The sequence below is a fragment of the Pleurodeles waltl genome, chromosome 12 (genome assembly GCF_031143425.1).
Source record: "Pleurodeles waltl isolate 20211129_DDA chromosome 12, aPleWal1.hap1.20221129, whole genome shotgun sequence".
NCBI classification, from domain to species: Eukaryota; Metazoa; Chordata; class Amphibia; order Caudata; family Salamandridae; genus Pleurodeles; species Pleurodeles waltl.
Window position 1 is genome coordinate 90,364,215 of NC_090451.1, and position 11,637 is coordinate 90,375,851.

Consider the following 11,637-nt stretch of genomic DNA (forward strand, 5'->3'; position numbering starts at 1 on the left):
GGAGAAAAACCTGGACTGGAGCAGCAAATCACACATGGACCTGGGGAAGATGATAGGGCGATGTAAGACTAGCAAACAGGCAAGTTTTTACAAATTCTGGGACTTCTAGGCTCTATAAAAATACTAACCAAAGGCAAACTGATTTGCCAATCTTGCGTTAGTCAAACACACACGCTCTGCTAAGCTGCCTGACATTTGGGAATTGGTACTTACTATGAAAATAAAAATAAACTAAATTCCACCAGCGATTGCTTTTGCTGTTCCTTTTCCATACATATACATGCCACCTCACCCACATGTGGCTAATGTTACACTGTATTCACCTGCCTGACAAACAAACATGCCCCCATAGACTTTAGTGCAGTAGACTGCTTTTCAAACCTATATCACCCACCAAAAAAGTTTTCGTTTTCAGGTCACCTAAATGGAATCACCATCTTATACTGATTTGACTTGCATTTTTAGTCCTGAATTTGACAGGTTATGTTTAGTCTGTGTTTCTGATACACTATTCGCAAGTCACAGAATTCAAATTAAAATCTTGGACTGGAGAAGCACATAAAGTGTGGACCTGGAAAACTTCTCCATAGCTTTCATGCCCCCTGATTCATCTGGCTCTAGGTGGATTAATCTCACAAACCACATTTTTGGCTCATTTTTGCCCACATAAGACCAGCCCTGCCAAGTTTCCCACGTCCATGTGTGATGTACTGCTCCAAACCAGTTTTTCTTTGAATTGTAGGCTTGTTTATTTCATTATAAAAAGACGACTACAAGCCCCAGAATTCAAAGGAAAAGAACTGGACTGACGCAGCACATCGCGCATGGATCTGGGGAAACTTGGCAGCTATGTAAGATCTCTCGTTTTATAACAGACTGCCAGAAAAATACTCTGCCCTCCGCGCTTTCTTTCCACATTGATCTAACATAGACTCTTCTATTCTCCGTCAGTAAACTCTGCCACCAGTGTCTGCATTATCTATTCGATCCCTTTAGCAGCCTTTAAATTCTGTCCCGAAAATGAGTCTCTTTTCTATCTCCATGGTGAACACGTTCGTCTTTCTTCTATTTCTGTTACCCTTTGGCGCACGCCAATACAGAGGCGAAAGGTCAGAGGGGAGTTTGAAGATGGCGGTAAGTAATTCGCGCTGTTGGTACTCCCCCGTTGGAAATAAATAGTTTGTATTATATATATTTAGCGTTTTCCACGGGCGGGAGAGGGATGAATGAACAGCCGGTGTCGGAAGAAAAGATTCAGTGTGGGAAGCATCATCCTAAATTAAAGACTCGATGTCCTCAAGTCTTTTAGTCCTGTCATTGACTCAGTTTGAGACTCCGCCTTCTGTCTCTCGTATAGTGAAGCTCTAGTGCCATGGCTGCATTCGCAACACTTTCGCCTTAGCATTAGTTCCGTGGCTGTTCTTGGTGAGTAATGATGTTAGTGGGGTTGGACCTTAAGTGATGAACAAGCAGTTATCGCTTCAACTGTTCTTATTAGTTTATCAAGAGACAGCCTGTTCCTCCTTGGTATGAACGGAGGTAGACTTTTCTAAAGATGCTTGTCTCCAGTCCCTTTCAGGTTGCAGGGAGATTAGCAGCATCAAGATGTTGTCCATGTGAAAAGCTAGAATTTTGTTTTTTTAAATGTGTATGTTTCTAGTCTGGTGATGCCTTGGTTCCTGGTATTGTGTTTCCCCGCTGATGGCCTTTTTTCAGATTATATTGTTTAGGGTGCTGTTTTCGGTAGCCTTGTCCATGAGCTATTTGGTGGAAGACGGACGGTATACACTAATGTAGCTATTTTAATGTTGGCTGATGTGGTCAAATTTCATCAGACTTATTGTAAAATACGTTGCAACGTATAGGATGACTGAGTGCAGCTGTGATGTCGAAGCCCCTTAAGGAAAGCTTTGTTTTCGTACATGAGCGAGAGGACTAAGATTCTGCCTGAAAGTCAAATGATAATCAGGACGGCACCATGCTGATACATGACAACCTCTTTGGGCTTGGGGTGTCTGCCCACACTATAAATTTGTAAGGAGTCTAAGAGTTGTGGCTACACCTTTCAAATTAGTTATATTGACAAAAACTTCCCGATATGCCCTCCTCTTCTGTGATACTCGGATAACGAACAGTTTGAGAAGACTGTCAAGAACCATTTCAAACCAGTTTGACTATTTGGCTGGATCTAGCTTTCTAAAAAAGACAATCAAAGTTAATTTAATAGGGTGATTCGCAGAAACTGCTGTGAGAAGGCAGAAACACCCATAAGTGTAAGCAGTCTTTCACTTATAAAAAATGTGGCACAGACTAATTGTCATTTTAAACTCAGAGCATTTACTACATGACATACGGCCTTTCTCTAATATTCCAACCAGGCTAAACTCAATTTTTGTTTAAAAAATCAGTCATTAGGCCATTGTTTAACTATGACCTATGGGTAAAAAATTATTATAATCTACATTAAGTAAATAACTTAGTCATATTTCCATTTTTCATTATATCTAGTCTATTTGATTTTTACGGTGCACACTTAGGGGCCACTTCAGAGTACTGATACAAATGTACTTTGATTGCAACCCTCTGTGATCCTTGCATGTAAAACTGCACTCACGTTCCACTGCATACTTTATAAAATGTATCACAAATAAGTGAATTTGACAATTATGATCATTGAGATTAACTTAATGAGTTTCAGATGTAGAAGCTAAAAGTGGTGCACAGCTTCTTAAAGCAACATTTGCAAGTTTGTGTTTTATTGCTTCGAACATATTGTTGAATGTTAGGGAATGTTGCATTTTTAAAGCATGTTTATGTATTTACTCAGGCTTTCACTACTTTAATGATAGATGAACACAACCATGTGATTTATTTATTGCATGTTATCAATTTAATGTATACACAGTAAAGCGTGTACCCTATGCTTGACTGCAAAGGAAGTTATGAAAAGGTTGGAGAAACGTTAAGCTTCAGTTGCCCCTGTGTTCCTCAGAAACACAAGTGGTTCTGTCTGGTAAAACATTTTTGTTGTGCTGCAAGTCACTAATATTACATACGGAAGAATAAAGGATATGAACACATAGGTCTAAAATGCATAATGAATCATATATTTCATATATTTACAGTCACAATGATCAATCCCAACAAAGTGCCCCCCATATGTGCAAAAAGTGGTTTTGCAATGCATCAATTAAAGTAAGCCATACATATAAACAGATGAAAAATAGAAATAGTTTAATGAAAAGCCTCTGGAGCCCATGCGTATGTAAATTCTCTCCTTAGTGAGCCAAATTAATCTGGCCATAGATGTCCACAAATAGGAGCTTTGGTACAGGTAAACTGTAGTATCGTCAACCCTCTAATGTGGCATGTAGTTCCTATACATCTAAAAGGGTCTTCCTCAGGACTGGTATGGCACAACCTGGTAGTGGAAAAAAGGCTTTACATGACCCTCTTTAACCCCGGCATAAAATATTCCAGTGGTATCCAGGGGGTAATAATCAATCTCGCTTCTTGATATGAGGGAGCACTCTAGACGAGTGACCTCTTTAAATACAATTAATCAGGCAGGCACTCATGAGAGATAGAATTCTGACTGCAGACTAAGAAATGTTAAAAAAAAAAAAAAAAAAAAAAAAAAAAGCAGCAAGCCATTTCCATCTATGCATCCATTATCTGGAACAACATCTGTGTCCATAAAGACAGTCCAAAAGTGCTCCAGTTTACAAAGGCGTTGACGACCTACCTCTTTAAAGAACACATTATCAAAATCCATTAACATTCGGGAGAGCAGCTAGTCTGATATCAATAATATACTTTATGCTTCTCTCTGACCCGGTAAAGCTGTCTTTGCTTGGCTAGTTCTGTGCTATAGAAATACAACATAGATGACCATGCAAAGTATTTTACATTTACAAAAAAAAACTAGATAGTTCCTTTAATGTATTTTTTTTTTTAACTGAGTTGTTTATCATAACTTTCCCTAAATAAAGATAATTACCTGCCTGCCACCCTACACGATGCTACTGTGTGTCACAATACTACCAGGTGAAGAGTCATGATACCATGATGAGCTACAAAACCTGTCAGAAAATAGATTTGGAGCTAGCTCTGGCCTGCATGATCTGCACAGCTGGGCTCAAGTTAGTCTCACAAGTACTTGGAACGTGATAGCAGATGATTTTTTGTTGCTAATGTGGAAGGTAGGTGTGACTGCAGTCCATGGGGCCCACAGCCTTATACTCATTGGTCCTGTCCCCCTCCAAGGCTGTGCCACTTTATCCCTGTGCCGTCATACTGTGCAAATTATTATAATATTGGCTGGTTTGTCTACAGCAAATATGGCTATTGTGTTACTGAAACACCAAGCATTGAAGAAGGGAATTTGTTTTGCAAGTCAATTGAGGTACAAAGCTTCAATCTAATCATTCGTGTCCTCTCTTCACTGATTGTATTGATTGTTGTCTTTTTACAGGATAAAGAGAAGAAAAAGAAAGAGAGTATTTTGGATCTTTCCAAATATATCGACAAAACAATTCGGGTAAAATTTCAAGGTGGACGAGAAGGTAGGTGACAGTTATTAAATAGTTCTGATGTTCTCTCAACAAATTATTTTTTCTTATTTTTCACCCAAAATTTGTTTCCTAAATCACGTGGCACTTATGTTTGTAAGCCACTTGGCTCTACCACTAAATACACCAACCAATGTGCATTGATCATTTATGCATTTTTGGTTAGTGCATGGATAACAAAGCAAAGTTTTTTTTTTTGTAACTTGAGGCCAATATATCTCGGGGTCAGTCCTTGAAAGAATGAAAGGTTACTGTCTACTGCAGGTTACAACATAAAATGTTTCAATAATGTTAAGAGCAGGAAAGCACAACTTGTGAACTTGGGCTATACATAGACTAAAAGTTAGGTGATTCACTATATCCATTAATTATGAGAGGCTTTATTAGGCACAACTGTGGTGGGGTTGCTCACCATGGTAGAATTTGTTAAAATCCCACCCCATACTGTATATGTTTAATTTGCCGTGAAGGTATCACAGCACACCACGTAAGATTAATTAAAATGAGTGTAAAAAAATAAAATCATTCTATTACGTTTATCACAACAAGTTTAATTTGTGTTAGTTCATTCACAGCCTTGGTTAAGTTGTATATACTAGTGTCTCCACTTAACTTCCGTGTTTATAGTCCACAGAGCTGTAGTTCCAGTATTCGAGGGTTGACTTAACTCGTGGACAGTCAAATATTTTTTTTTTTTTAAAGTTCATTTTGAATGAATCCAGGTATTTCATAACATAGAAGCAATTAGGAACTAGGACTTCTTGAGGCGTTTCACCCCAGTAAATTGGACCTCATCGAGTCAATCCACAAGATCGTGCAGAGTTCAAGGAACCGATCGGGAAGTATCCAAGTATCTAGTCGAACAGTTCAGCAGACCATTATGATCCGACATAAAGCTCCTCTTGCAATTGGGAAGCCTTGTATTAATTTTTTTGGGAAGTGGCACAGGCACACCGCACCTGTCAGGTGGATCCTTCGTCACCATAGTCGGCGTGACGAAGGATCCACTTGAAGGTGCATATGGCATCAGTTGGCAACTGAATACAAAAAAACTGTAATGTTAGGGCACTTCCAACACTTTAGTAGCTCAGGAAATTCAGGATGAAGTACAGGAGAGTATCACGATTACTCTCCTTTGAACACACTATGTTTTCCTTGTCCCAGTTCTTGGCTTTCATTTAAATAATTAGTTAATACATGAATTATCTGTAATGCTGAATTGTCTTTTTTTCTTTGACATTAATTTATACAATGTTTATTGTTTCAATGAAATAATTTCCCTTAATCAAATATTTAAAAACTCACTCTGACATTAATCATACAGGGAGTGCAGAATTATTAGGCAAGTTGTATTTTTGAGGATTAATTTTATTATTGAACAACAACCATGTTCTCAATGAACCCAAAAAACTCATTAATATCAAAGCTGAATATTTTTGGAAGTAGTTTTTAGTTTGTTTTTAGTTTTAGCTATGTTAGGGGGATATCTGTGTGTGCAGGTGACTATTACTGTGCATAATTATTAGGCAACTTAACAAAAAAATATATATACCCATTTCAATTATTTATTATTACCAGTGAAACCAATATAACATCTCAACATTCACAAATATACATTTCTGACATTCAAAAACAAAACAAAAACAAATCAGTGACCAATATAGCCACCTTTCTTTGCAAGGACACTCAAAAGCCTGCCATCCATGGATTCTGTCAGTGTTTTGATCTGTTCACCATCAACATTGCGTGCAGCAGCAACCACAGCCTCCCAGACACTGTTCAGAGAGGTGTACTGTTTTCCCTCCTTGTAAATCTCACATTTGATGATGGACCACAGGTTCTCAATGGGGTTCAGATCAGGTGAACAAGGAGGCCATGTCATTAGATTTCCTTCTTTTATACCCTTTCTTGCCAGCCACGCTGTGGAGTACTTGGACGCGTGTGATGGAGCATTGTCCTGCATGAAAACCATGTTTTTCTTGAAGGATGCAGACTTCTTCCTGTACCACTGCTTGAAGAAGGTGTCTTCCAGGAACTGGCAGTAGGACTGGGAGTTGAGCTTGACTCCATCCTCAACCCGAAAAGGCCCCACAAGCTCATCTTTGATGATACCAGCCCAAACCAGTACTCCACCTCCACCTTGCTGGCGTCTGAGTCGGACTGGAGCTCTCTGCCCTTTACCAATCCAGCCACGGGCCCATCCATCTGGCCCATCAAGACTCACTCTCATTTCATCAGTCCATAAAACCTTAGAAAAATCAGTCTTGAGATATTTCTTGGCCCAGTCTTGACGTTTCAGTTTGTGTGTCTTGTTCAGTGGTGGTCGTCTTTCAGCCTTTCTTACCTTGGCCATGTCTCTGAGTATTGCACACCTTGTGCTTTTGGGCACTCCAGTGATGTTGCAGCTCTGAAATATGGCCAAACTGGTGGCAAGTGGCATCGTGGCAGCTGCACGCTTGACTTTTCTCAGTTCATGGGCAGTTATTTTGCGCCTTGGTTTTTCCACACGCTTCTTGCGACCCTGTTGACTATTTTGAATGAAACGCTTGATTGTTCGATGATCACGCTTCAGAAGCTTTGCAATTTTAAGAGTGCTGCATCCCTCTGCAAGATATCTCACTATTTTTGACTTTTCTGAGCCTGTCAAGTCCTTCTTTTGACCCATTTTGCCAAAGGAAAGGAAGTTGCCTAATAATTATGCACACCTGATATAGGGTGTTGATGTCATTAGACCACACCCCTTCTCATTACAGAGATGCACATCACCTAATATGCTTAATTGGTAGTAGGCTTTCGAGCCTATACAGCTTGGAGTAAGACAACATGCATAAAGAGGATGATGTGGTCAAAATACTCATTTGCCTAATAATTCTGCACTCCCTGTATACCACTTCAGTGGCCTGTGCATAGTCTGCTCATCGTCCTCCAACAGGAGATTTGACCTAGGTAAAAACCCTGAACAAGTTGCCCATTAGTCACTATGTTCTACCCCCACATGTAAGGCCAGACACTAAACTGTAGTAGCTGCATAGTATTTTGGACAGAAGGTTCTACTACTTGCATATGTGCCAGTTGTTGTCTCCCACGTTTTCTCACTAACAAATGCTTCACTGTGAATGCAGGACCTCATGTTTTAATTAATCATCAGAACACATCCACAAGTGTCATATTTGTTTGTTCAATATTTGTAAAGTTACCATTTTTTATCATTTTTCCTTGGTGGTAAATCTGATATAACTGAAATAAATACAACTGATTGAAGTTGTAACATAATTGTAGTTTTCCGCAGATGTGTAGCATGCATTCTTCCAATCAATTGCCTACGTGGCATTTTCAGTTTACTTTAGTCTTGCTTACCCAGGTCAGGTAAGTTCCTACTTAAATGCCCCAATTTTAAATGAATGTGATTGAATGTCACAATTACAGAATTGTATTTTTTTTGCTTAATTGTTATACCATTGTGTGTCACTAAAACATCTTTTGTCTTGATTACAAGGGAAGAATTGTTTCCTTTTGTTTGATGTTTGTAAGGGTAGAACGTTGACAAATGTCCAGATATGTAATGACAAGGTGGGGCAGGCCAAACCCAGCTTTAGTAGTCCTCACAAAACACCCATGTAGTGACAACATAAGGTGACTACAGGTGATCTTTAATCCTGAAACCACAGCTTAGCTTTGCAAATGGTTACTAATGGTCTAGTTAATATCTGCAACCCTCTCTTGCTAGTTGACTCGCATATGTCGTGCTCCAGTATGCCAACACTGCATACGTTGGCACACAAAACACAGACCTACTGGGTTTGCCAATGCTGTTTCTAATTCTGGTTAGACATAGGCCCTCATTAGGACCTCACCTACCGCCATGGCGTGGCCGCCAACATACCGTCGCCATGGCTACCGACTGTACATGGCATTATGACCATAGACGGAATACCACCAGAAGGCTGGCATATTCCGCCTACGGTCATGGTGGCGCTGCTGCCATCAGCAGCACCACGCCAGCAAAACACCAGTATCATGTTTCATGATACGGCCTGGAGGTGTTTTGCTGGCGGACGCTGCTGCTGGCAGCAGCGCCGTGCCCCGTCTTCTGCCGGAGGACCCCCTGCAAGCAGGTAAGTTGGGTTCTCTGACAGGAGAGGGGAGTGGGGGTATTGGGGTGTGGGGGTGTGCGTGACTGTGTGTGAATGCGTGCATGCATGTGTAATGCATGAGTGGGTGTGAGTGTACGTGCATGTTGTGTCATGAGATTGCGTGTGTGCCTGGATGTATGTTCGTGAGTGTTGCTGTGAGTCTGTATGAATGCATGTGGATGTATGTGTGTAAATGTGCGGGGGAGGGTGGGGAAGGATTCTGGGGAGAGAGGCGGGGAGACACCTATCAGTGCCAGGGAAGTAATTCTCTGGCACTGATGCTGCCTACCGCCATGGTTTCAGTGGCAGTACAGAAACCACTGAAACAATGGTGGTGGGCGGGGTCATAATGCCATTGTCGGCCATATTTAATTGAGTGATGTTAACAAATAGAAATTCTTATGTGCTCTAATTATTTAACATTGTAATGTTTTTTTTTTTTTATTGTTTTTTTTTTTTAAAGCAAGCGGGGTTTTGAAAGGCTTTGACCCTCTCCTGAATCTGGTACTCGATGGCACTATAGAGTATATGAGAGGTATGGAACATTTTGTGATATGTTTGGCTGCTGGATTTACAGACTTAGAGGGCTGTATAACTTTAGATATCATATCAAAACAAACTGTCTTGAAGAACAGCTAACTTTCTCTGTTCACACAATTAATCTGCAGTATTAACCTGCTGACACTGGAAACATTCAGAGCAAAAAATAAGACTAGATGACAGGCCTTTTCCAACAATCTACCATCCAACTGGGAGTCGCTGCTCCTCTTCTTACTTTCAGAAAGCACTCTAACCCTCTTTGGTTGTGTTTTCCTCCCTTTGATTAACCTGAATAAATATCCAAAAGCTGGAATTTCTTGCTTACACTGTGGCCATACGCTTCTTAGCAATGTTTCTACCCTACTTATCTTACAATGTACTGCGTATGCAGTGTCACCACTTCTAAATGGTGATTGTGTATCTGTAACTCGCGTGTACTGGCACAAATACATCTGAGGTATGTAACCTGCATAACACATGCATTGCCCCTAACCCAAAAGTAGGTTGGATTACTTTTCCCAGACTTATTTTTAGTTCAGAAGTTCATTTTGGATAAATCCAGGTATTTCATAAAACAGATTTCCCAATACACACCTATTTGAAGTATGTGGTCTGAGAACAACACCCTACTCACAACCCCATAGCCCCTCTTCACTAAGTTGAAAATCTAGCCCTTCTTCCTCTTGGGAGTCCTCCAATGGAACTTTCTTTATAATAACTTGAATGCAGTTCCCCTCCTGTTGTTTAGACCAGGCCTAGAAAATCCCATTCCCTGATTTGAGCACCACTGCAGCCAATGAGCCGACTTCTCCTACTTCTAAATATGCTGAATCTTCCCCGTCACCTTCCCCTAGCAGATTAAGTACAAAGTACAAAATTTAAAATTGGCATATAAGGGGTGTGGGTGTGTGTCTGTGTGTGTGTGTGTGTGTATATATATATATATATATAATATTTTGGCTATGTCCTTGTCCAAGCTCTTCCCCACCTGTTACATCTTCTCTCACATAATGGATTCACAAAATGTATTATGTACAATGTTTCTAGTATAAATTATGTGATTCACAAGCCAGCATGTAATATCTTGCCTATTCATATGTGAATTTTATTGCTGGTTTTAATAAAGTGCACTTGTTTCTCTCCTGGTAGTCATACTTAAACACGTTATAAAATAAAATTTTTACCTGAAAAGTAAGGCCAATTTGTTTTTAAATAGACCACTACCCTAGCACTGGTGAAGGTTCTTCAGTTAACAGCTGCGTTATTTTAATTCTATCTTTTAATCTGTGCTCTTTCAGATCCAGATGACCAATACAAATTAACGGAGGACACACGGCAGCTGGGTCTGGTTGTGTGTCGAGGGACGTCAGTAGTTCTCATCTGTCCACAGGACGGCATGGAGGCCATTCCCAACCCATTTATCCAGCAGCAGGATGGATAGCATTCTCTTTTCCAGTGTGCTACCTACTCATTTGGGAACCCTTTGTCAAACTAACCAGCGTGGACAGTATAAAGATCCCATGAGCAAAAAATGTCTTTCGGAATGTTTGGATAGGATTTTTTTTTTGTTATTTTGTAACAAAGACGAATTGGGAAGGCCTTTTTTTTTTTTTGTTTTAAAGAGGGTTTGCGATAGCAGAAGAATGCAATTTTCGTACTGCGATTGTTTCCTTGTACAATAAATATTCACATTTTTGTTGAAAAAGCATGATTTCGTTGGTCAATGTAATATTCTTGAAAGCTGAAGATTGCTCGTGCAATGCATTGTTTCTTTCCATTCCTCTGGAGATGAGTGCTGTGGTTGCCTCTTTTCAGTGCCACAATGCGATGAAACTTGAATTGGTAGCTGCACCCCAGTTAGTAAGATGATACTTTGAAAAGCACACTGGTTGTGGATACAGCCGTTGTTAACAACCGAGGACAGGCATGGCAAACAGGAGTGTTGTAGAACTTGGTAACCCACTGGAGTGAAGTAGCCATTTGTAGACTAAAACGCGCCTGTTAAACTCATTTACTACTTTGTTTTTTTTTTTTTTTTCGGAGGGGTTTCTCATGGGGGTTGGTTGTGTTCTAAACAACTTAATGTTAATTCCTCACCTCATTGATGAGCTTGCTGCATACTGCATTTTATTTTGGCTGCTTATGTTCTGTGCTCTTTCTTCAAATACATGTAAAAAATGAGAAACCTCAAAGCAATTTGATAATAGGTAACATGGAGACGAATCCTTCACTTTTTTCTTAATTTGCTTTTAAAATTAAGTGATCTAGTATTTGCCTTCAGGCTGTGGTAATGTAAACACCCGTTAAATGCAAGGACATTATGAATGGGAAGAAACAATCTACAATAATTATATAAGACATATTGGTAACTAGAATAATCAAATTACTTTTTT

At 39.8% G+C, this 11,637-nt stretch overlaps 1 protein-coding gene across 2 annotated transcripts; it reads left to right on the plus strand.

The window, feature by feature from the left end:
• Positions 1–977: 977 nt before the first annotated feature.
• Positions 978–10,955, plus strand: LSM7 (LSM7 homolog, U6 small nuclear RNA and mRNA degradation associated). Of its 2 annotated transcripts, XM_069217126.1 has the most exons (4): positions 981–1,134; positions 4,475–4,565; positions 9,168–9,239; positions 10,543–10,955. In XM_069217126.1, exons 1-4 carry the CDS (start codon positions 1,021–1,023, stop codon positions 10,683–10,685), a joined length of 420 nt encoding a protein of 139 aa, XP_069073227.1. In that variant the 5' UTR covers positions 981–1,020; the 3' UTR covers positions 10,686–10,955. The 2 variants fall into 2 exon arrangements, with proteins under 2 accessions (XP_069073228.1, XP_069073227.1); XM_069217127.1 differs by lacking the exon at positions 9,168–9,239 and having other exon boundaries at positions 978–1,134.
• The last annotated feature ends 682 nt before the right edge of the window (positions 10,956–11,637 follow it).

Excerpts from the sequence above, each read along its gene's own strand:
- LSM7 (XM_069217126.1), top strand. The coding sequence starts at position 1,021 with ATGAGTCTCTTTTCTATCTCCATGGTGAACACGTTCGTCTTTCTTCTA. Across the intron at positions 4,566-9,167 it reads ATTTCAAGGTGGACGAGAAG|CAAGCGGGGTTTTGAAAGGC; the intron begins GTAGGTGACAGT and ends TTTTTTTTAAAG. Across the intron at positions 9,240-10,542 it reads CACTATAGAGTATATGAGAG|ATCCAGATGACCAATACAAA; the intron begins GTATGGAACATT and ends GTGCTCTTTCAG.